This window comes from Lepisma saccharinum, chromosome 2, assembly GCF_977018435.1.
Source record: "Lepisma saccharinum chromosome 2, izLepSacc3.1, whole genome shotgun sequence".
NCBI classification, from domain to species: domain Eukaryota; kingdom Metazoa; phylum Arthropoda; class Insecta; order Zygentoma; family Lepismatidae; genus Lepisma; species Lepisma saccharinum.
The window spans coordinates 7,866,885-7,893,476 of NC_139230.1; the positions used below are offsets into that span (position 1 = coordinate 7,866,885).

The window sequence follows — 26,592 nt, forward strand, 5'->3', positions numbered from 1 at the left end:
AAAGAAAGGAAATAAAGAAGCAGGGGTGGCCTTCATAGTAGAGAGAAGAATGAAAGAGAACATAATTGATTTTAAACCCATAGATGAGAGAATATGTAAAATAATAATGAGAACTAAATTCTTTAATATAACTATTATAAATGTCTATGCACCTACAGAAGAAAAATAACAACTAATAAAATATGACTTCTATGATAAACTAGAAAAGACCATAGACAGTGTATCATCCAGCGATGCGAAGACAATAATGGGGGACCTGAATGTACAGATAGGCAAAGAAGAAATTTATAAAGAAACAATTGGAAGGCACAGCTTACATGAAAATTCCAACGATAATGGTCATAGACTCATTGGCCTGGCAATTGGTAAAAAATATGATAATAGCATCCACAATGTTCCCAAGGAAACAAATATATAAAAATACATGGAGATCACCTGATGGAAAAACCAACAACCAAATAGACCATGTATTGATAGACCCAAGGAGGGGAACAAGCATTCTAAATGTATGATCATACAGAAGGGCCACTTGTGGAACAGGCCATTACCTAGTCAAAATAGTCTTCAGAGGACAAATAACAAAATCACCAAGAAACAAAACAGAACCAAATCACATCTACGATATTAAGAAACTAACAGAAGAGAAACATAGTGAGAGGTTTAAGAAGGAATTAGCACATAAACTAGAACAAGTAGACACAACCAACAAGAAAACGACAAAAGATTGATTGATTTTGGAGGGGAAAGATCAGTGGGGAGAAGCGGTTGGAGCAGATGCAGTACAACTGCTTAGAACTAGGAACTGGAAGAGAGGAGTTTTGGATAGGATGTAAGAAGAAGAAGATGATAAAAAAAGCCAGTACTATTCCAAATTCCTCCCTTATTTTTATATGAAAATTTAAAAACACCCTTTGCATTCCAACCCATGATGTAGCAATAATTAAATGAACTCATACACCAGCCACTCCATGAATTCCATTCTGGATCCAATATCAAGCATTGAGGATAATTGCAGAGCCACTTACAAAGTTTGTTTTATGTTTAATTTATGGGTAGAGGATAATCAGAATTGAGACTATAGTCTTACATGATCTAAATTGAGCATTCACTGTAAATCATACAAGTGTGTAGGTAAGTTTAGTTTACAAGAAAAGAAATTGCTGAAACGAATGCTAAAGTTTCTCTACATTTCAGAGTTTTAAACCTTTTTGCTTGCTGGAAAGTTTTAGTTCCTGCCTCAATGGTCTTTACAAACATCCCTTCAAATAGTACATTAAAATTTTATCAAAGTTTGAATGCATGCAAGGTAATCCTTGCTTGAACAAGAATATTACAACACAGCTTATATTTTTTTAAATAGTACATTTAATCAACGCATAGATGTTAATGTTTGTCAATCAACTTGTACAAGTGCTCTTGCAAATATGTTCAGAGCAAAAGAAGTGCCAGTGAAGTTGGGTTCATTCACAACCTGTATGATAAATTGGACTTAAACCAAAAACTCAACAATCTGTATGTCTATGAAAAAAGCAAAGAGCACCTAATTGACACAGTGAGCTTTTACACTGTTTTCATACCTGTGGCAACAGTATATACTAATATTTATGTGTATGTATGTTGGGTCAAATCACCTGGTGCATATTAAATGTTTAGTAGATTAGTAAAAATACTTTGAATTTTGATGATGTTAGAAGTGAAACACTTTCTAGATCCAACAAAGTGTTTGACAAGATGCAATCTATTTTGAATGGTTTGACAATTTAAAAAAGAAAATGAAACTTATTTATTGTCTGACGTAAGTAATTCACAGCAAAGAAAAAAATATTTGTAATTATAAAGGCCATCTACTTTAAATATGGTGAATGTTTTGTGAAAGCAATGTAAAGAAAACAGACAAAGTAGTAATTTCTTTCCTCAGAATACTCATATATAGATGTCCAGCCATTGAAAGCTTTTGCAACACGAAATTCTATCTACTCACCATCAAGTGTCAGATCTGACATTTCTTTACAGAATTATGAATGGACAACTTTTCACAAACCAACTCTTGCCACTTTTTCACATCTGGATCCCATGTACCAACAGCAAATGCAACTATTTATTTTACACTAAGCTTCCAACGTTATCCATAGAACAAAGATCACTTATGTATAGGCTACAAACCATGTACAATTCATTCCAGGCTTCCATCTCTCCAAGCAGGCTTTCAGAATGGCATGCATCAAGCAACTGAAGAGTTATCAATATTTGTTATACCCTAGTTATTGTTTTTATTCTTGTTTTATACATATAGTGTATGTGTGTGTGTACGCACGAGAGTGCCTCTCATTTGTTAATATATTTTTCTTTCTCTGTTGATATCCTGATATAAAGTGGATTTTCTCTGTATTCAGGATTATTCAAATAAATAAATAAATATGAAGATTCTGAAACCAGCTGCCTTCTTGCACATAAGCTCAAGAAACCAATTTGTTCCACACTGAGCTACTGATGGGAATTTCCATGTAACTGACCTACTCTGTTTTCTGTATTTCTCATCCTCAACACTTCCTATCAGAGTTGTTTTACTGTGTGAAGCTATAACAATGAGGAAAATGTCTGGAAATAATTCTCCACAACTTTGAGAAGCATGAACAGACTTGTTCTACAGAAAACCTCAATTGAACTATCACATATTATCTCATGTAAGAGAACAGCACTGCACTTGAAATAAGAGCTAATTACTAAGTTGGACCACCCAACAACAAAGTGTTTGCACTAAACTCAGCAGTAGAATATGTAACCAAACACTAAAGACCTGGATCAGAGCTTTTCATCAAATAGAAGTTAATAATACAAGGTAAGTGGATACACGCAGTTTTGTTCTGTAAGAGTAACTAAAAATACAAAAGGTAATCACTCAACTATCACACTAGTATACAATAATGAACTGCACAAATAATCTGACACTGCTTTCCAATATACTGTATTATTCTAAAAATAGTATTAAAACTAAGGCCGAACCTAACCCTTTACAGCAAAAGCATCCAGGCAAGTACATTTCAAATAAACCACCACCTCAGGACCACCACCACCATAAGTAATCTTATCCCTGAACCTACCCAGCTATGTATTCACAAGAAGCAGCATGTTGAAAGAGAGTATGAACCCGAGAATTAAAGTTCTGTGATAGCAGAAAGAAAAATCTTGAAAGACTGCATTACTTTCTTCTTTTTTTTACTTACATTCCAATATTAACCTCATTAAATAAATACTAACCCATTCTAGCTGATCTCTGATATATGTTAACAAGGTTATTTTTTGTGTATGTACTCGGAACTTTGTGGTAGGCACTGCTGAGAGTAATCTGTCATGAGGCGCACCCCTACGAAAAATGATAAATCACAAGTAACAATGCTGTCACATATTAAGTACATAGATAATGTTATCTATAAAAAGGATGTGCACTGGATTACATTATGTAACCAGGATCCTAAAACCATCACATACCATGATGAATGAACAAACTTGAAACTTATTTTTAAATTACTATGACCATGATTTCAGTATTCACTCCTATTTGTCATGAGTACTTTAGTTATGACTGCTAATAAAGTAAAAAAATGGAAACCAAGACACAAGCATACACATACAATGTCCAGTGATCTAGGATTCCCTTCCTTTAACAGTTATTTTATGCCTTATTTCAAAAACTAAAAATAATAGTAATGAATTGATCACACTGTTGTTTGATAGCAGTTTTTGAGAAACTACTAATGGCATTATCATCGTTCTTGTAAATACCCTTCTACAAATAAATGATAGTTAGAGTGGAACAAACTATTGAATACAATAGTCATTTGTAGCATTGCTGAGACAACATTACAACTACTAAAATTATGAAACACTCAAATCTCAAGATCCATTTCATCACAACCAACTTCAGAAACTGTTCACATCGAATAGATTACATTTAAAGACAATCTTCACCACGATCTACGTTTCCATATTAGAATTTTAAAAAAGGAATTTTCTGCCATACACTTGAACTGTTTCCATGTCATCTAAGGAGATTTTTATATAAGATGCCAATGTCTAAGAAATGTGACAATAAACATGAAAATAATTTGATTGTAGCAGGAAATACAAAATTCACTTCTTGGACAGATATTGGATGTTAAAGGTAAGAAGAAATTGCATTCAATATGCCAGTCCTTCACTTCCACATACATACAATTCAATCTTTCTGTCACACTACAAAAGTAAATTCCATAAAGAGATCAAATAGCATATACGAAAACACAAGGTGATTTCATCAGTTCATTTATCATAATGATTTTATCCTCTTTTGCTCTTATGATAAAAAATACACTATGCGAGCATAAATTCATTGCTATATTGGATAATATCTGCACTCTGTATTCAAATGTTGGCTCTTTCAATTAATAATTCTTCTGCTTTATACAATGGTACAGAGTACAAAATATTTATTTTGCTTTATATTTGCATTGGCTGATACTCTTTGGTCACTAGTACCAAATTTCACACAGTTACATATGAAACTTGAAGCATTAAAAAATTGCACTTCAGTTTACAGTTGCAAATTACATCAAGATCCATATTTAACCCGGGAGAATGTACGTGGTGGGTATTTCACCGCAATTTTCTTCTTTGCTCACTTTTTGCGCATACATGTTTGTTTGGTTCCTACACCCCACCCTATCCATGCTGGACATGAAGAAGACGCGCTGGCCAGCCAACCATTTTTACAGTGGCCTTCTACCATTTAAAAGGCAGAGTTTAGTTTATTGTGCGGTGTTTTTGACCATGCGCGCCTTCTCGTGTTCTAGATTTAACAATAGATCTTTATTGTATTTTCCATTTTCATTATGAACCTGGAAGAAATTTATAGACTTCTTGAAGTCGAGGAAGAGGAGAAATATGATAAAGAGCTTGGAAGGCAATTCGAATGAGTCAGGCGATGAAGAATGTGAATCAGTAAAAGAAGGAACATACATCCACTGTTCACTCTGCATGTGCGGTGAGCGCAGTTTTTTAATGTACGGAATTTGCAAATGGAAATCTTGATGGCGATGAATGTGGAATAAAGAGGTGAAATAAATTTAAAAAAGTAGTAGTAAACGTAGAAAACATACAATTGTAAATACCATTTAGTGTCATAATTGTCTTCTTTCTAAAAACTTTGCATCAAAGGTATATAAAATTCTTTTTCACAATTATATTGTATTCTTACAATAAAAAGCAAATAAAAGCAAAAACAGTTACCTAATAAATTTTGGTAAAATCGTGTTTTCTTCGCCTATTATATTCTTACAAAATGAACAAAACATTTTTTTAAGTGCGAAAACTCATACCAGCTTTATATATTGTATTAAAAAATGAAAATGAATGTAAAAGAAAGAAGGAAACAAAAAAATACAAAAACTAATTAAAAATATGATGAAACAAGTCCAATAGACCTAAATATTCGATTGCGGTCATTTTGACTGCATGCGCCTCCTCGTGTAAGATGTCGCCGCACGTGTTCTCCCAGGTTAATGGCTCTTGTCAGCAGTCAAAAAACCACTGCCATAAAGCATGTGGAGTGAGAAGCAAAGAACCAGTGACAAAACCAGAATTATAAAGTCACATTTTCTTCTTCAGCTGTGTGTCTGGAGTGAGCACATGAGAGCAAGTCTCTGCACAAGTGGTGATTCAAGAGGGCTCTACAGTGAGCTTGTGAGAGAATGTGAGTGAATTTGAAAGTTTTGATGCATCAGTACTTAAGCTATTTTGCACCAGTCACATTATACAGGATCCAGCCCCTTACCAAAACTAAAACTTAACTAATATAACATAACTGTAATGTTGGAGGACTAAAATATTCTTACTTTGGTTAAAAGCTGAGGCTGTGAAGGGGCACTCAGCACAAATTAGGACAAAACACAGGACAACACACACACAGCCCTACAAGGATTACACTGGCCGTAGGTCGAGACGTCACAGCCTCATTAGTCTGCAATATGCAGTCCAGGGTGTACTTCGTGGAAGTGATGTTGAAAATTTGGTGTACTACGTGGAAGGGTCACCCCTTACACACCAGCTTGTGAGAGGGAAAGTGAGTGCTGTTACTACCCATTCACAGCAGTGCTTTGCTCTATAACTCATTTCCTTCCCTTCTCTTCCATTGGGTAATTCCATGTCAAATCAACCAGTGCATAAACCTTTGATGTCATTGATTTGGCTAAATTGTGATATACATACTTCTTATCATCTGAAATATAGAATTTTTTTTTCATGTTGCCGGTTTTTGAATTACTGAAATTTGAAAATTGACAAAATTGCCCAAAAACCGCTCACCACTGAAACTTTAAATACAATTTATAAGATACCTGTTTCACTACAGGGCTTGGCATGGTCTCATTTTAAAGCTTATGAAGAGGGCTTTCATTTGATATACAACATGCTTGGTATGTTGCAAAAAAACAAATTTTGAAAGTTTTTTTTCAAAATGTTATTTTACAATTTCCAAAAAACTAAATTTTCAAAACTTTTATGCATATTGGTACACATCTACTGAAGGTTTAGTCAAAATTTCAAGGTGGTATCTCTCTGGTATCATGAGTGAGACAGTGTGTGAGTCATCCCTTTCCTCCAGTGACTTGTTTATTCCTGCTCTCCTATGCTTCTTTGTCCAACTGGATTTTTACTGCACTGATCAAATTAGCAGGCAAATGCCTGGCAAGAAAGACTATGTGAGGGACACAGATGGTAAATGTATCCACATTAAAAAAAGATTGATCCTGGGAAATCTGAGAGAAATATTCAGACTTTTTAAATCTAAATACCTGCTACTTAAGATTGGGTTTTCAAAATTTGTAGAATTAAGACCAAAGAGTTGCATAATAGCAGGAGCCAGTGGTACACACACTCTATGTGTTTGTACCACTCAAAAGGTAAAGTGTTCCCCTGTGCATAGCACTACGCCATGAAGGCGTATAGGGGGTGTGGGGGTTAACGCCCCACACTTCCTTGATCAGGTCGTGAGTGGGGGTGATGTGATCAGCATCACGCCCCTGACCGCCTTTACCCCCCAGGGTTTCCCCCAGGTACCCATGTTATTCGACGCTGGGTGGGCGCCGGGGCCGCTTCCACAGTTAGAAAAGTTCCCAGATTTGAACCGGCTGGGGATCGAACCCGGGACCTTTAACATGGTAGTCAGACGCGTTACCGACTGAGCCACCGCGGCCGCGTTTGTACCACTCATCAAAAACTAATGATAGCTGGAGCTCACTTAAATAAAATAACTCTCTCAGGACATGAAAATACATTAAAAACATACCAAGATTGTCTTTCAAAAATAATGTGTAGGGTACCATAACAGAAGTGTTTTCTAGATGAGTGTGATTCCTGTCCCAGCATAATTGATTTCAAGGAAGCCTTGCTAACAAGCCTTGAGGAAGAGATGATTGAAAATATAACCTACAAGCAGTGGATATCATCAGTGGATCGTTGTTCTCTTGAGACAATTACTAAATCCACAGAGGAATTTTTTCAAGATTTTTCAAATTTGTTGATCAACTTCAAGAGACACGATTTTATAGCCAAACAGCAATCACTATATATTTCTGAAAACAGAAGTTCTGTAGTGCATTATGAAGCTGTGGTGACGTGATTTTGCTGAGAATTACTAATTTATTTTGCAGGATGAAGTACAAGGGTTCAATTGCAATATCTCAATGGCAACAGTTCATTCATTTGTAGTATATTTTAAGGACAATGAAGATATTCTAAAACAGAAGAGTTATGTCTTTATTTCAGACTGCTTGATTCACAACACAGTGCTTGTCCATGTTTTCCAAAGAAAGCTTTTAGATTTCTTGAAAATTGATTGTCTGCCAAACTTACAGAAAGTATATTCTCTGATGGTTCAGCAGCGCAATATAAGAACCGCAAAAACTTTGCAAATTTGTGCAACCATCATTGAGATTTTGATGGCATTGCGGCGGAGTGGCATTTTTATGCAACAGCACATGGCAAGGGAGTGTGTGATGGTGTTGGAGGGACAGTAAAGAGGCTGGCAGCCAAAGCTAGTCTCCAGAATCCTCTTTCAAACCAAATCATGACACCATTCCAGCTATTTGAGTGGGGAAAGGAGAACATGCCATCAATAACTTTCTTTTATGTGACAAATGACGAATATTTGGAAGAAGAGAGACTTTTACAGTCATGTCTTGATGAAGCTGTAGCTGTAACAGGGACTCAAGAGGTTTCATGCATTCATACCAGTAAGAACACAAAAAGTGGAGACTAAAGTGTTTTCTGCATCTGAAGAAACTTTGGTGCATTGTGTTCCAGTTAATGCAGATGTTGAAAATGTACCCTTTGAACACATCACAGGTTTTGTAGCGTGTGCATATGATGCTAATTGGTGGGTGGGATGTATACTTTCGAAAGATGATGTATAACATGAAGTGCAGGTGTATTTCTTGCATCCTTGTGGTTCAGCACAGTCATTTAGTTATCCAAGGCAACCAGATATTCTTAAAATCCCTAGACATGCAGTCCTTTGCAAAGTGGACCCTGTAACAGCCACAAGAGGAGATGACACAAGCATCATACATTTTATCAAAGAAAGACTTTCTGTATCACTAACCCATTTAGTGGTATGTATGCTTCTGTATTTATAATGTGATTAGGTATGTAAAATATCTTAACTTAAATAATCGCATGGTCTTGAAAGGAATTCACTTTTCATATGATACCAAAAATATATCACCTTGAAATTTTGACTGAACCTTCAGTAGATGTGTAAAATTCTTGAAAATTTAGTTTCTTGGAAATTGTAAAAATTTTGAAAAACTTTTAAAATTTGTTTTTCACAACAAAACAAGCATGTTGTATATCAAATGAAAGCCCTCTTCATAAGCTTTAAAATGAGACCATGCTCAGCCCTGTAGTTGAAACAGGTCTCTTGCAAATTGTACTTAAAGTGTCAGCGGTGAGCGGTTATTCATTTTTTCTTGGTTGATTTGACTTGGAATTACCACATCATGTGTGGCCTTGCTCCACAGAGTATGGGGTACATGTACAGCTCACTGCTCAGGAGATGATCCCAATGAAAATGAAGTGACGTAGCAACAAGCGACTCCACTATTAGGGTTGGGGGGTGCACCCTGAGTGAGAAACACACATGGGCTTGCTGTAACCGGTGCAGTGATGCAAGTCATTTAGGGTTACCAGATGACCTCTTTTACTCAGACAAAACCTCTTTTTTGGGTCCTAAAAATGGTCTGGGTGGGTTTTTAGGAAAATTTGGAAATATCCTCTTTTCTGGGATAAAGACAACTGCTTAACTTCAAGATCTGTAACAAAATGTTATTAGTAAATAATTGTTAATATTGTTTCAGTTTTCAATTTCAAAGTAAAGAAAAACAACACACTCAGTTGCAAGCGAAAAGACAAGAAATTTTTCTTCCAACAAAGAAAAGATGATTTTTTGTGTCTCTTCTGTTGTTTCCACTTGCAATGTGAGGTGTTGATTTCAAAGCATTTGCAACATCTACCATGGCTTGTGGTGAGCAGAAAGTTTCTAACAATAAGTAAGAATATGCAATATGTTGCGGCTTACTTTGATTTGAGTTTCATGACAGAATTCAGAAATAAACGGTAATTTTTAACTGCTGTACTCTTAGCTGTTACATGGTAGTGGAGAAGTGAAGTTCTGTTGATCAGCAATCTGAACCATTCCAAAACGCAAATGTGTGTTTTAGGGACGACTTACAAATATGTATGGTTTCTTGACTTTAGGCCTGAAAGAAACAACTCTGAGGCAAAATGTCACTTTATGTTATTCTTTAAAAATAAGTGACCAAATTTCACAACCGTATAATATTACGGGCATAGTAAATAAATATTAGAATATTCAGACATTTGCCTTATTGAGGCCTATTATTAGTTATACAGAAATGGTGTAAAATTGTTTTACAGGGGTGTGTGATCTATAAGCTCACCAAAACACCAGTAAGCAGAAAATGTGTGTTCGAAGTGTTGCATCTTCACTGAGAGCAATGGCGTAGCAGCCGCCCCCGCAACCCTCTTTCTGCGCTCCTGAATTTTTATACAATTTCAGAAATTCAACAGATACTGTCGGTTATTTAAGGGAAAAGAATTGTGAAATAGACAAAATGTGGGTCAACAATGACAAAATTTGAACTCAAAATTCACTGAGGTGAGCACTAAATTAAAAAACCCGATCAATTTTTTTTTCTTGTCGGTGAACATAGAATACGTATCAACAGAGTTACTGTATTGTACAAGTCAACAGGCACCACAAATAACTTCTTCACGAATGCTGATTGATTGATTTGGTTTATTTTACTTCACTTTTCTGCCAGTTTTGGCTAATCGCGAAGATGAGGATGACGGATGATATTCTGAAATCGATGAATGGACACTCACAAACACCCATGTCCAGGCTGGGATTCGAACCCAGGACCCCTGATTTCATAGCATGATGTGCTAACCACTCTGCCATGGAGGCCGGCTCTTTATGACTGTTTTTATTACTTTTTTATGTGTGAGGTGGTCGAGTGGGTTCCCAGTAACATATAAGACGATGTCTGTGATAATAAGCAGGGGCATGCTGGCTCAATCAAAGGTGTCCCTGGCAACTTAACCCGTGGGCCCTCAGAAATGCCATATTAATTTTACTTGTGCTCGGATTGCCTCAAACACGAAAAAAATACCTCCTCTCACACCTTTAACACATTGACTGCCACCGTGTAACTGAAAATGTATCTCTTCTGGGCCAATCCGATTTTCTTGTTACTGACCGACTGTGAATGAAATGTGTATGCATAATATCTCAATACAATTGAAATTAAGCCCATTGTTGAGGTTTTTGTGGTGTGTATGCATTTCTATACACGCGGCGTAGGTTTTCAATTTGACGTTGTATGCCACGTGTATATGATTTCATACACGTAATTATTCGCTTAGTGTTACCACATTTTGTCTTGTTCTTTCCAAATATCACGCTGTTTTAAAATTTTGTGGTGATCAAAGTACCAAAATTATCAGACTACTTGAGCACTAGTGCTTTGTATGTTCCTCTTCCCCGAAGTATAATGAGTAGAAACAGATTTGAACTGCTTTTACGAATGTGGCATTTTGCAGACAATTCACATGCTATCCCTAATGATAGATTACATAAAATTACGAACATCACCAACAAACTCATTTCACAATTCTAAGAAATATACACACCAGGGGGGAAAAATGTGTCGACGAAAGTATGATACCATGGCGGGGAAGACTTTCATTTCGGCAGTACATACCTTCCAAAAAGAATAAATACGGAGTGAACGTTTTCAAGTTGCGTGCCAGCAGGAGCTATACATGGAACATTATTCTTTATGTTGGAAATATAAACGTCCGGTAACATGTCAGTTCCTGAAACTGATGTGTTACAGCTTGTAAGAGATCTTCTCGGTGACGGCCGGCGCCTTTACACAGATAATTATTACACCAGCGTTCCTCTTGCTTACCTTGCCATTGACAATAATATACATCTAATCGGTACAATTAGGTCTAACCGTAAATATTTGCCAGCAGATGTTGTTCAAGATAAATTGAGGAAAGGTGATATTGTAGGAAACTTAGGAAGGTGCGACTATTCTGAAGTGGACAGATAAGAGAGTTGTGTTAGTCCTATCTACAGCTCACTCTGCTGAAGAGGTAACTGTAACAGGAAAATGTGGTTCAGAAATTAGAAAACCTACCGCAATTGTTGATTACAATACTAGCAAGTCCTTCATTGACGTAAGTGGTCAGTTGGCTTCATATGGGAATGCTCTGCGAAAGACTACAAAATGGTACAAGAAAGTTATTATTGAATTTATATGGGGAACGGCTCTCATGGATGCCTACATTCTCTACAGTGACTGCATCCAGTCCAGTAACATACACATAAATGAATTCAGGAAACTTGTAATCCTAAATATTCTTTCTGAACAATTACCTCCTGGACAGCAACTCACTTTACCTGTGCAACAAGGCAGAAAAACTCCAACTCATCACTTGATAGACAAAGTAGGGGATAATGGAAGAAAGAAGCAAGGACGCTGTGTACATTGCTACAAAATCTATGGCAGAAGTGGAAATTCTGACTCGACAGGGAGGAAGTTTGCCGGGGGAGGTGAAGACAGTATGTGACAAATGTCCCAAAAAACCTTTTATGTGCCGGGAGTGTTTCAACAAAAATCATTGAACTTTCAAAGTGTACGGTACAAAATATGTCATCCTTATATCTATCTATATATCTACAAGGAACATAAGTTTACAAAAAAATATTATATAACGAATCGTTTTGTAAGAATTATGATGTACTAGCAATGTATTCCATAATGTATAATCGTTTGCTGTGAATTCCAACCAGAAAAAAATTTGTATTTACACATTTACCCTTCTTTTTTAGTTGTCAATACATTTGTACTAGTGAAAAGAATACGTAAGCGTAAATAAAAGTTTTGAAGATTTTTTTACTCCTGTAAGACATTGCAGAAATTAAAATTATTACTGCCCCATCTTAGCTGTACGCCACGGCTATTTAACAGTCATATAGTTTTGCTTGAACTGTGTATACATTTCCATACACGCGGCCAAGAATCAGGTTCTTGTTTGTGTATGGAGTAGCATACACGTGGCCCAGAAGCAAGAAGCCATGTGTATGACATATCATACACACGGCAGTCAATGTGTTAAAGATATACCATTTGTGGGAATCTTGTAGAGTATAAATTGTCTACAGTTATGAATCCGGTAGGAACATTCCGTTGCTCGGTCAGTCTCTTTTCTATTGGAAGATTCAGTTGCTCAGTCAGTCTGTTTTCTATGTCCACACGATAAACAATACACCTTGGCAATTCATGAACTTTTACCACTAATATTAGTCTTATCTCTTATGTGTGGTATTTAAAATGTAACTTCCCAGCTATAGAGTGACAAATTAGTTCAATTTTGTTTTATAATTGTTAAACACTTGTTTTTTGGACTGAAGGCCCATCCACTTCAAAGTGCAAAATACAAGTATTTATTATCCTTTAAACAATTCACCAAAAGAGTATTTCTTTGAATATCTGTGTATGAAGGCCTATATATGTAACCTAATTAAATAAAAAACACTATCAAGCAAAAAATACAAAATATGCACCACATATTTTGCTGCATGAAGCAACCCCCCCCCCCTCCTCTAAGAAAGAATTCTGGGTGTGGAACTCCGTTGAAGTAAAATAAAATAATTCAAATTCCTTCTTCTAGTTGTTTATCGGAGATTGAGACCATTATGTGGGGGAAAGAGTCAGATAATTGCTGTACGTCCGTTACCCTCAGATGTCATCGATGATATGTACATTTAGTATTTTTGATATTTTTTTTTGCCAAGGGGCCCCCAATGTATAACTTGCAGGGGGGCCCCAAGAAACTGCGCTACGTCACTGGTCAAAAGTTAACTTTTTGCAATCTAAAAATGTCCTCTTCTTTGAAGTTTGTCATCTGGTAACCCTAAAGTCATTCCCGTATATTATTTTTTAAATTCTCTGAAATACAGTCTATATAATACACAGGATAAGCAATACAAAAAGTATTCTGGACACTGGAAAAAAAAGCAGCAACCTGTAGCATGAGACACACGCTCTGTGTGATTCATGCAAATAAACTCCTACGCACTTCCAAAAGAACACCCATTGCAGTGGAAGTCTTTCTGCTACCCCTAAAATCTGCAAATGGACAGGTCCTTTCCTTTACTCTAGCACCCCATCTCTCCTCCTTTGGAGATCTTCTCGTGAGCTGACTTCTGTACCATGCATATGGTCTATGACCAAAAAAATTCATCAGATCAATTCAACAAGTATTTATTCAGTCTAAATCACTACATAGTCATAACTAGACCTTGGATATTAGGTTTCTAACCTATTTTTCCTTTGCAGGTAAAGAAGAAATAACAAGTCATTAAAAAATGCAACAAATGACAAAGTTTTATAGTACTTAAAATAACCTATTTTGATTGTCAGAACCTATTTTAGATTTATGCACCTAAATCAAACCTTTTTTTAGGTTTTTATGGGTTTCTGTATCACACAGAGGTATTTTCTTGCTTTGGTAATGGAAAAAGTCAATGATTAATGTGTTTGAAACAAACTTTCTGTCCATGATGTTTTCCAAAGCTCTAAACCAGTGGTTCCCAAAGTGGGCACTGTGGCTGTGTACCAATATATTCAATCAATGACATGATTGTTCCAAATATGTGCTTATTTAGTACTTTTACACATGAAATATTTGTGAATTTGAAATATGCGTTTATTTTTTAAGTTAAGGCAAGCAACCTGACCGCACTGATTGAGTGCTGCAAGTGTTAGAAAAGTCTACATTCTGACTTGGGCACCACAGAAAGATTTTGAAACACTAAGGGCAACGTGAAACAATCGTCCTGTGCTTTGTGGCATTCATGCCTTACAAACTAACGTTTCAACATTCAAATTTGCACCACTGACTGTTTTTGTTGAAAAATCATGTTAAATACGTAAGATGATCCTCACAGAAAAAAAAAGCAAAGTTTGACTGTGGATAACATGAAAAAAATTGTTACGTATTCAGGCTGGTCACTCTAGGATGATGATAAAAATTCAACTATAATTATTGGTTTTCAATGCGAAATTTTTCAAAAATTCAATGTTACAGGCAGATATTTTCTCTATTTCAACCTTACGTATTACCGCCTCTCACCCCACACACACACACAAATATATGTTACAATATAAAGGGTCTGTGCGATTCCAATGTTTCCAAAAATGAAATTTTTGTTTTTAACGGTTGTACCTAATCAGTATTTTTCATGAATTTTGAACCATTTTACATTTTTGGGAACCTACTTCAGGCTTTTTCTGAGTCTAATTTAAGATGTTTTAGAACCTATTTTCGGAACCTAAAAGCACTCTTTTTAGAACCTAAAAACCCAAGGTTTAGTCATAACTAGGGGGCGTGGATTGTGGATTACTCTGGCAAAGTTTTATAGTGCATATAAATACATATTTGGGACGTTAGTTCATATTTTACCTTGATGTGCATATAATCTGCATATATTGGGAGTAATTTTCATGTAAAAGTTAGTTTCATGTTTGTCTGCTTCATTTTCCCCATCAGCATTTAAAAATAGCCTACTTCCTCTGGTCATAGGCACTAGTTGGGTCAAGAACATTCCAAAACTCATCTCATACCATTGCAGGTAGTCTGGTTGCGAAGATAGAAAACCAGCGACCTTTCAGAGATGTGTCATTTCCAAATTCCAGCGACAACACTGGGGTCGCGTTATTTGAGGATTATCTGTTAATGTGACATTTTGTTAAATCTGTGAATGTGTCTCTGTGTACTGCAGAAGTGACAATAAATGCCGAACAAGAGAGGAAGTAACAGCTCTAAACATGTAATACATTAATTGGAAGGAGAAAGATGGCAGTCCTATAGAAACTGAGATAGCATCTGTGGGATTTGTGTACTTATTGATTTATTTAAGCCGTTTTTATGATCGTATAGTACAGTCCCTGATTTTGATAAGGAAAATGGTCGCAATTATTTCTCGTATATAACCTGCAACACAATTTAAGTTTTTAAAAAAATATGCTTTTATTATTCTTTGGTCTATCGTTGTGCATTCTTTTCCATTAAATCTCGTGTGACAAATAGCGTTTGTTGGACTCCCATGTTACGGTAAGTGCGAACCACGGATTCATAGTGCAGATGGTTTGCTGCCAGAGTTCAATACCTGCCTATAATACATTTATCTCTGTGCAAACTATCGCCACCAGAACCGCACGATAAATGTAGTAATCCAGCATTGCTTGATTTGAATTGACGGTTAAGGTGATGGATTCACATTCGGAGTGTTGAATCACCACATGAGGTCATCCAGACCATTGTTGTATGTCTGTAGTTGTACCATGTGCAATTTATGATTGTGTTGTTAATTTGAATAAAAATGCAGTTAATCTGAATCTTAAATGAAGTATTAAAAATATGGGAAAATTTCGTCGATAGTTTTGAATGGACAAAAATTAGATTTTTTCTTTCCTTCTCCATCCAATTTCCTTTCGATGTTGTTCAAAAGAAAATAGTACCAGGAGAAGTTGAGATAGCTGAATTGGAGAAGCAGTTAGCAATAGCTTCTAAAAACCCAGGTTTGCAGTTCCCGAGATGAGTGATCTCGGTATTGCATGGGGAACCTGTCCAGGACTTGCCTGGGTATTCCACAACAAATACTGTCCAGTGGCATCATGTAAAATGGGAAGAACATTTTCAAAATGCAAAGAACTATTTTCTGACAATCGCAATACTCTGCTACCTGAAAACATTGATAAATAACATCTAGTATATTGAAATGCTAATGTAAAAGAATAAGATATTGATTAATGCAACAAAAAAAGCATAGTGTTTCCAACAAGATGCGTATATTATTACAATTGCAATATTGCAATTTTTAGAGCAAGCCTCCAGACAAAGGAATGCACGTAATATAATAATTTTGTTTGAATTTGAATTAAAACTTTTTGGGTGCATCAGTACTGAGGCTATTTTGCACCCGTCACACTATACGGGGTCCAGCCTCTTATCATAACAAAAATAAAAGCGTGTCTGAAAACTAAAATTTTCTTACCTTGGTTAAAAGCTGAGGCAAAAAGGGCACTCATCACAAGGACAAAACACAGAATTATACTGGCCATAGGGTGTCGCCAGACCCTCGTTAGTCTGCAAAATGCAGTCCCGGGTGTACTACGTGCAAGTGTGCAATGGGCACCAATTGGGAAAAATTTTTAGTAGGAGTAAAACAAGCAGATGGATTGCTAACAACATAATTTAGCCCTCTCACTCTGTCCTGGGGTCCGTGTGGACCCCAAACACATTTAGCTAGTTGCCAAAAGCAATAGATTGTTCTCTGGGTTGTCATATCACATGACATCTCATCTTAAAATGTGTATATGGGGTAAAAATTTCACTATACATATACCAGGGGTTGTTAGAATTTTTTAAATTTTGTGCATGAATGTCACATTTCTAAGACCTTGGGTCCACACATGAATTTCGCACCTCACTGAGGTGTTCATGTAAGAATTTGCGAGAGCCATCTATGATTCCTGACAAGAGGGCACTGATGGTTTCTCAAGAGGTGGTGCTCTATAAATACATCATTGCAACTGTCATCTGAATGCACTTCTCAATTTTGAAGACCTATGGTCTCCTGGTCCAACATGCTGGACTGTGAAGACACTATTTGGATTTTGAGGTACTCAGATTCGGACTCTTGTAAGCGCCAAGCAAAAGTTCATCAACATCATGTTTTTCTGCAATAACTTTTTCAAACTTCATAGATTTAAGTGACATTTTTATATGTTGGGCAGAAAGGTATGTACATCTGTACCAACAGGTGGAGGACCAGATCGGACTGTTTACAAGATTATTAAAAATCTTTATTCGATTTTTCAGCCTGGCAAAGAAATGACACTTTTATTCTTATCACCATAATGCATGAATGCTTTGAGGATCAATCACCAAATTAGTCACTGGTATCAACCCATGCTAGTACTTGGTTTCAAAGCCCTTATCATCAATTGCAGCCTGGCACCTGCATGGCATGGAGTTGATCAATGTGTCGTTCACCGACTAAGGGGACGACTTCAGCTGGACGTGGGCATTCTTGGCTGTATTGTGCTTGAGGCATAGCTGCAGCTCATTCTACATGTGCTCGATGGGATTTGTGGAGTTCACTTATTATAGCCTACTATATTAAAGTTCACCACATCTTCCTCTTTCGTTTCATTTATGAGGAGATTTTTCGTTGATTAAAATTACTTGTTTTATCATGTAAGAATTCTCGACGCTCAAAAATACTGGCAACCCTGCCTCCCCTAGTGGCAAAGTTTTGTACTTCATCTGAGAAGCCACGCCCAATGCTCCTTACAGCCAAGGCTTATCAGATACCTTGAGGCAGTTGTGTTCCTGTCAAGTTGCAGTAAGGAGGCGTCTCCTCCCCTCTTTGTTCAATTAGCCAAGTGATCGGAAGGTTTCACGAACTTCAAGTGCATGCATTTAACTCTCCATGTTTCGACTCGAAATTCATGGTAATAGAATATTCATTTAAATTTCTTTAAACCAGTCCTTTTTTCTATTAGAACAGAATTAAAGTAAGAATTAGTATACTATCTTTGCTCTTATAATTCCATGCCATTTTTGGCAAAAAAACCCAAACAAAAACGATTAGACAAGTTTGTTTGTTCTCCCAACACTTCCGATCAACCTGGGCAACGGCGTTGCTGCAAATGGGTGAGATATCAATGTTTTTAATGGTATGTATTGTTGGTCTATATATGAATATGTAAAAAAAAATAGTTCCGTATATACAACGGCAAATCAAAAAGTCTTTGCACCTAAATATTTATTGACAGATTACAAACCATAAAAGAAAAACAAGATATACACAATCTTCTACGTACTCTTTGCTATTTTTCCACATAATCACCACACCTGTTGAGGCACTTGTCCCACCGCACCACAAGTTTCGCAATGCCTGTTGCATAGAAGGTGGCCGGCTGATCACGGAAACAATGATGAACAACGTTCAGCACTTCGGTGTCGTTCGTGAACCTCTGTCCTGCCAGGAACTTCTTCAGTGGACCAAAAAGATGGAAATCACTGGGGGCTATGTCTGGGCTGTATGGGGGATGCTCCATAATCTCCCACCCCCATGACTGAAGTTTGGCGATTTTTTTTTTTTTTTTTGCCACGTGTGGTTTCGCGTTGTCATGGAGGAAGACCACATTCCTCACTTGACGAATACCCTGACGTTGGCGCTTTTTCCTAATGGTAGCTCACAGATGGGAGAGTGTGAGACATTAGCGTTCTGTGTTGATGGTTTCACCTCTTGGCAGGAAATCCAGTAGGAGCGGTGAGCATCAGTTTACCAGTCGATGGCATTGTTTGGAATTTCTTCATTACTGCAAGCTGGGACCACACCATGCTCTGCTGTTTAGACTTGGGAGTGTAATGCAGTATCCATGTTTCATCGCCAGTGACAATGAGGTCCAGGAAACTCACCCTCGTTGACGTAATGCTGCAAATGGTTCAGTGACATGACCATTCGCTTGCCCTTGTGGACATCATCAAGAAGCTTAGGAACCCACCGACATGACACCTTGCGGTATTCCAACGAATCATGAACAATGTCGTAAACACTACCATAGGAAATGCCAACTTCAGTGGCAATGTCCTTCAGATGAACACATCAATCAGCTTTCACCATTTCATCAACACAGGAAATGTTGTCTGGTGTCAGCGAGGAACGAAGTTGGAGGAATGCTCATTGTCCTCCACATTTTCCCATCCATTTTCAAACTCCTTGCACCACCACTGCACACTTCGCATTGACAAACATTTGTCCGCACACACTGGCTCCATTTCCCTGTGGATATCTGTGGCTATCTGTCCTTTGCACCATAAAAAACGAATAACACTTCCCTGCTTATATGGCGTGGACTTCCTGAGCACTCCGGCCTTGTTTGCCAACTGATAACAGCGCCATGCCGTGGAAGAAATCTGAAGCTACAAGAAAAGCCTACTGCATTGCTCGTATATCTTATTTTTGTAATAACACTTATAACAAGCTAGAAAAAAATTAGGCACAAAGACTTTTCGATTTGCCCTCGTACATCATGACTGTTTACGCATGTGAATGTAATTGTTTAAAGTTGTATATAGTTGCTAGTTGTGATCTTTTACTTATGAAAGGAAATCGAGATATTATTGTTATTGTGGCCACTTGTGAAAATTGTTGCAACAAATTATATTGGTGAATGAAATAGAAGAAAGTGGGGGAAACACTTGTTAATCCTGTTACTGTTTGTTATGTAAATGTGAACAAGGGAATGGACAAACGTTTTGTTGGAGGAAAGATTATTGTAATAAATCAGAGCTTTTTTCAATATTAACAATTTGATTTGATCCTTTATTATTTTTTTTTTTAATAACTGTCGTATTTTGTCTTCTTCTTGGGTTACATTGGGGAGGAAGCAAATATCGAAGGAAGTTAAATGAATAGAATAATTTTGAGTTACTTGAACAATTCTATATTTGTGGACCTGGTCTGCGTGTAGCTAGATTACCACAAAACATGGCCCAGTTATCCACAATTATAGAAAGGGGGGAAAGCAAAAAGGTCCTAATCTATACTAGTGATCCACGTTGGGTATCAGGTACTGGATTCAGTGAACCCCTCTGCATCTCTGTGGTAAGGGTAGGAATTCTAGTTTGTTTTTAAAACAGTAATTGAATTGTCTCTTCGTGAATTCAACTACCTGCCACAGAGACTCGGGAGGCTGGTAATAAAGGGGGTAAGATTGCTTCTGTCTTTACAGACGTACTTACATGTTTAAGTTTGTTTACCTTGCCCTCTGCTTTACCAACGCTGATGTGAGGTGGTCGTTTACTTTCATAAGTAGTGAAAATGTGCCGCTTCCATAGCACCTAGTTTTATGCAACGACCACATCACAGATTCAAGTCTAGACTCTGGCTTGGCCACTCCATACGAGTCATGTAATGGTGGTCAACCCACTCCTGGGTGACCCCCAATCGCATCCGCAGTGATGAGGAGTGAATGCATACTTAACATTTGCGAGAATGTCCCTGTTACCGGTCCATGTTGCCCTTGATACGGTGGACGGGACCCATCCCAATTGCAGAGAAGCACCTTCACACAATCGCATTCCCACCACCATGCTTGATGGTGGGCAGTTGCTTCTTGGTTGGTTCTTCATCACACGTGGCTGCCTGGACTTGGGCATCTTGACAATGCCTCCCTGTGCCTTGGTCCACTGTAGAACTCTGCAGATGGCCAATCTTGAGGTGTCAAACAGCCTCCCAAGCTGAAGCAAGAATGGGGAATGAACCCTCCTTCGGTGATCGACTCCATGCTATGCAGGTGCCAGGCTGTGATCGATGCTAAGGGCTTTGAAACCAACTACTAGAGTGGGTTGATACTGGTGACTAGTGTGGTGATTATTCCTCATAGCATTCATGCATTTCAGTGGTAAAAATAAAAGTGTCATTTTTTGCCAGGTTGCAAAAATCTAATAAAGATATTTAATAATCTTGCAAATAGTCTACCACCTGTTGGTACAGATGTACCTAAGTACATTGCTGCCCAAAAATTTCATTTGAATCTATGAAGTTTGAAAAAAGTTATTGCAGAAAAATGTGATGTTGATAAACTTTAGCACGGCACTGTAATAGCTGGTCAATGACCTCATCCAGAGAAGACTTCAGAAACCGCAAGTGGTGCAGTCTGGAGTTTGCCTTTCACTTAAATCATTTGGGGTGGATACTCAGAAACCACATGCTGCAGTGACTGGAACAGGTATTCAAGAGCCGCATAAAAGGTATGTTGCCAGCTATGTTCATGTCCTTTGAACAGAAAGGTCAAGACCCGATGCACAAATTACCATAGCTCGTGTTGCCCGGAACACCAGCAGACCATTAGTGATGTATGCGTAGTGAACATTACAAATGTCCAAATGAGTTTTTGTTCTTTGTGCACAGAAAGGCTAATCGCAACTATATGTGCAATTTGATTAATCTACATCAGTTAATAAAGAGGTTATGACCACTTTTGCATTACTTTCGGTATGGCCCTTGTAACAACAACCCAACTTGTAGAGTACCGAAAACCTTCTTTCCAGAAAAAAAGCACTGATAACAATAATAAATATTTGTTTAATTTTGTCGGAAGCAAAGTGACTTGTCGTGTCACTTTGTGTCCCATCGTGGCTCATTGTGCCTCATCGTGTTGCATCGTATCTTGACTCGTGTCAGATCCGGTGTGCAGCTAAGTGCAACAAATTCATTTTTTTCTGGAAATATACCAATCCATACTACACTCCTATAGATCGTCCAGCGAAAAGAATGAACTGTTGGGTATATGAGAACTGTCGCTTGCCGCAGGGGTGAGTAACGGAATAGCTGGCAGTGAAAGTACAAGACCGAACAAACGTGAATGGCGATAGAATCGCGGGTACGTCCAAATTTAAGAAATAAGTTCACAGTTAGCTATTCCAATATGGTCGCTCTATGTAGGATAAATCTTTGTTTACATTCAGTAGTAGTACACATAATAGCAGCGTGTTGTCATTGCTGGTATGGAAGAAATATTTAAATTGCACGATATTTTTCAATATTGCGAATGCGATGTGAATTCCAGGAACTATAACGAAGATGAAACTGAGAGTGAAGCATTTAATTATGATAGGCAAAAATAACATGGAAAACGCAGACAAAACTAATGTATATGCACTGGTTCTTTAAAGCAGCACTGTTTCATCTGCAACTCAGTTGTAACTGGGATTCTCAGAAATGATTTGAAAATAAAGCAACATTAGCTTGTCAATTTCCTTTTTCTGCCTTACCTTTATGATTACAGACATTACTTAATTCTCAAACTACTTTCATCTTTGCACTTAATCGACTTGCATCAGTTCCAAATTACATACATAATAATACATTGTTTTCGAAAAAAAATATTATATTCATAAAGAACAATTTAAAACTTACTTTCATGGTAATAAAATCATCTTTTGGAAAATAAAGTGAACAGACTCGTGCATTCTTCGTAATTTCCTTGCCGCATTTCAGTTAATCAGTTCTGTTTTTCCTGATTTATTTACAAATTCCATTTTGTTGATTCCATGGGGTGGAAAACACATGTAAGCCTTTCACTTGTCCTGACCCACAAACCGATTTAGAGCAAAAACTGAACAGTAGACGTTTCTTTTTCGCTTGTTCCTCATGCTTTGAACAGCTTCAACACAGCGAAGTGTCCTACATGGAGTGGTTCCTGAAAATCTCACCAGATGGCATATCGGATAATTTTAATCGCGAATTATTAAAAATAAGAAACCAATTCACAAAATTACATAAACTGAAAGAATAATTCTTAATGCTTGTGGCTATGATAAGAGGCATTGTCAACAACAGCAGACCCTGGAGAGAGATTGCCGAGCAACTGTTCCCGAAAATACACTTCTTTTTGCACTGAAACTCAAGTTGGGCATTTTGCAGAAAACCACTTTTTGTTACCAGCATACACTAAAGAGTATCGCGCTCCGCGAGATGAATTTTTTAATCCAGTGGAAAGACATGCCAGAAATGCTTGTTTTGCAGTTGTAATTGTCTTGCCTTTACATTCATAATTGACTGAAGTTCAGGTGTTCACCCAGGATTCATCAGTGTAAACAATATTTCTATTTTCACGCCTAAACTTCCTAATTTCTCTTAAATGTTTATAGTGAACATAAATTAAATCTTCTCTTTCCATTAACATGGATTTGTTACCCCTTTTCTCATATAAAAAGCCAAGTTCTTTGAGAAAGACTTGAAACGTTGATCTTTTAAAATTAACAGCAGCAAGAACCGAATTAAGTGTTGGGGGTTTGTCTTTAAAAAAGAATTCGTGAACTTTACGCCACACAGCACTTGACAAAATCATTATGTTTTACATTTCTACTTGTAATTGACGTTCTCTTCCTGGGTCGTTTCTTACCTTGTGTTTCAAGAGGACTTTGAGAAACCCCACCCCGAACTAGTTTGTAGCCCATGAAACTCCCATTGCTTTCATTGTCTCACTGGCTAACCAACTTACACAGTGATCCGGATTTTTCTGTTTTAAATATTCAAAAATATTAATTACTATTTGCCTTTCTTTACTTTTGATAACCTCACCATGCCTTCTCTTCTTTACACTACTTTCGCTCATATTTCACTATTAAAACCAACAGATTTTTACAACACAACACAACCCAATGCACAGATCCGCCACAGTCAATCCTCATCTAAACCAACGGTCAGTCATCCTCCCCTTCCGAGAAATTTTGTCTCCCGCTGTACTGGCTGACAGGGTGGGGGTGGAAAGCAGCCGATAATGCTGGGCTCGCTGTTTCTCTCCATGTACATGCCCCTGCACAAATAACATTAAAAACACGAACTGCTGGAAGGAAATTTTGTTGGTCTGAAAGTTTAACCAGCTCCAGAAAAGCATTTTACATTCGAAACAAAAGCAAATGTGTTCACCTTTGCACTCAATAGCTAACTAACTAACTAACTCTCTAGCCTTCTTAAACCTGAAGGTTCATGGCTGCAGCAACACAGGCCTTCCATCTTTCCCTATCTTGAGCAAGTTCTATATACTCTTTTCCATCCCTACCGATTTCCTTTAGGTCCATCTCAACGTTGATGGATGCACTCAATAGTGATAACAAAATTTAAAAAGAGGGAGGAGGTAAGGAAAGTGAAAGCCCATTTGAAGCAACAGTCTATTCTTTTCACTGGATGACCAGTAGAGTACCTTCAATGCAACAGCTGTTTATGTTAATCTTAAAAAAGCTTTTGAAAAATAGGAGAAAAAATTAAATTCCAATAGTCAATAATAGTTTCAAGCAGCGGCGGCTCAAGGGGGAGAGCCGCCGTGCCATGGCACTACCCTCAGAAGAAATCCATACCTAGCCCAAGTATTGCTAAATTAATACATTGATAGTTTACAGACAAGGAGATTCGAATCTTGCAATCGGTCAAGCTGATTTAACGACCACCCCAACCACAGACTAGATATGAACTGCCACAACCTCTTCACTGCATCGCCAGCTGTTCCGTACCCTCGGCGAGGCAGATCTGTGCCACCCAAGAGCTGGCCTAACCAAGTTGAAACATGTGCAGAGGGTTGGAGAAGTCTCAGCGAGTAACATTTCCACCATGAGCCGGAAAGAAGGTGGCAGGGGGTGGTGTTAGCCCATGAGACACCAGCCATGCCCGCTTTCGCCTGGCACAGCGAGGGAACTTTCGCAGTGTTGACACAGTTGCCATCTTCAGAGATAAGTCGCTAAATACGACAGATTTGTAAGACCCGTTGGGGAAGTAATTCGTGAAAAAGGTAAATCTACTTTTCTGCCAACTTTTGGGGAAACGAACCTAGTATTTTTCCAAACTTAAATGAACATTTTGATAATAGATAGATGAGCCTAGAGGGCCATCCAGACTTTTTAAAAATATAAAAGTAAAAAATTCTATGGTGATGTGAGTTTCCTTTGGCATTTCGACAATTTCTTTTTACATCAAATGTCTAGAATATTTTCAACATCCAGTTGGAATACGTGTGCATGGGGAGAGAAGGTGAGAAGATTTGTTTTCCCTTCCTCTTGTAATTGTGTTTTTAGTGAAGTGCAGTGGCATAGCATGGGCATTTTGGGTGGGAACGCCAAGTCTGAAGGAAGGGTCGGCCCTTTTTTGCTTAATAATTTACTTATGGAATTAGTCGCCACAGGTATTGTTTATTTGCCTGAAGCCAGCTGGGTTTTCAATAAAACATCATCTATGCATGTTTTAGCTAGAAAATGAGATGCCTCACTATGCCACAAATGTTTTGAACTCTGGTGTTTTATACTTTTCAGTCATAAGAAAACCTACCTGAATCACAAGCGCCTCTGAACAACAGTAGACGTCATTGTTGTGGGCAATCCAACTACTGATTGATTTGGTTTATTTTACTTCACTTTTCTACCACTTTTGGTTAATCGCGAATATGAATATGAGTGATATTTATGAAGTTGATGAAGGGACACTTACAAAGAACACCCGTGCTTACACCGGGATTCAAACCAGGGACCTCTGTCATCTTGACATGCTGTGCAAAACACTCTGACATGGAGGTGGGTGGATGATCCAACTATCATACACTCTACTGACGTAACAGTGCCGATTAGTAATTCAGACCACTGTTTATTGCATCTTGGAATGGTGATAAACATTTTAAAATAATTTTGTCCACAGACCATTCGATGTTAAAGAGTTTTCAAATGAATGCTAAACATTTCCATTGACAATATTAAGCAGTTAGATACTAACAAAAAAAATAATATTAATAAAAAAATAATAGTTTAGCGGGTTAAGTGGTAGTGCAGGCACAGGTTGAAAGTCTACCACGAGGACTTCACCAACTTATTTGACAAAAACTATGTTGATCTTTTAGTTTTTAATACACATCGCTGTTCGTGCAATAAATTATACAATGCAAATGTCATTAAGAAATGGTATATTTGAGTTTGGTAAAGTTACATCAGTCAATATTGCGTATTGTAGCATCACATAGCACGAGTGGCACGAGCACGAAGAACCGGGTAGGAATTCTACCGCTGTCGTCTGCTTCAGAAGGCAGGAAGGGTCACATGAACCAATCACGTAGCCCTCTGCTCCATACGCTGGCGTATGAGAGAGCATTTGCGCCCGTGCTGTAGAGATCCAAGCTTTCCCTCCAGAAAGGCAGCAAGGAATATAGAGTTCTTTACGCCAAACCTGCCCGGCGTCCAGACAGGGAAAAAAATTCTGGAACGAGTGTTGTTAGTGGAGCATTGCAAGCGGATCATGAAAAATAGTTATTATAATGCCATGAAGGTCAAACATATAAGAAATTAGTCAAGATTTACTTTATATTTACAGCATTTACGTATTTTTGAAATTTTAAATCAGGG

At 37.6% G+C, this 26,592-nt stretch overlaps 1 protein-coding gene across 2 annotated transcripts in view; it reads right to left on the reverse strand.

The window, feature by feature from the left end:
- The window catches only part of wap (DDB1 and CUL4 associated factor wap), a 72,143-nt gene that overhangs the window by 23,441 nt on the left and 22,110 nt on the right, over positions 1 to 26,592 (reverse strand). Inside the window, exon 2 of one of the 2 annotated variants that reach the window (XM_083117011.1) lies at positions 3,259 to 3,364. The exons of the other annotated variant lie outside the window; for it this stretch is intronic. Coding sequence (XP_082973137.1) covers positions 3,259 to 3,262 — 4 coding nt within the window. The 5' untranslated portion in view covers positions 3,263 to 3,364. The remainder of the gene's footprint in view (positions 1 to 3,258; positions 3,365 to 26,592) is intronic. 2 annotated transcript variants of the gene reach the window in all.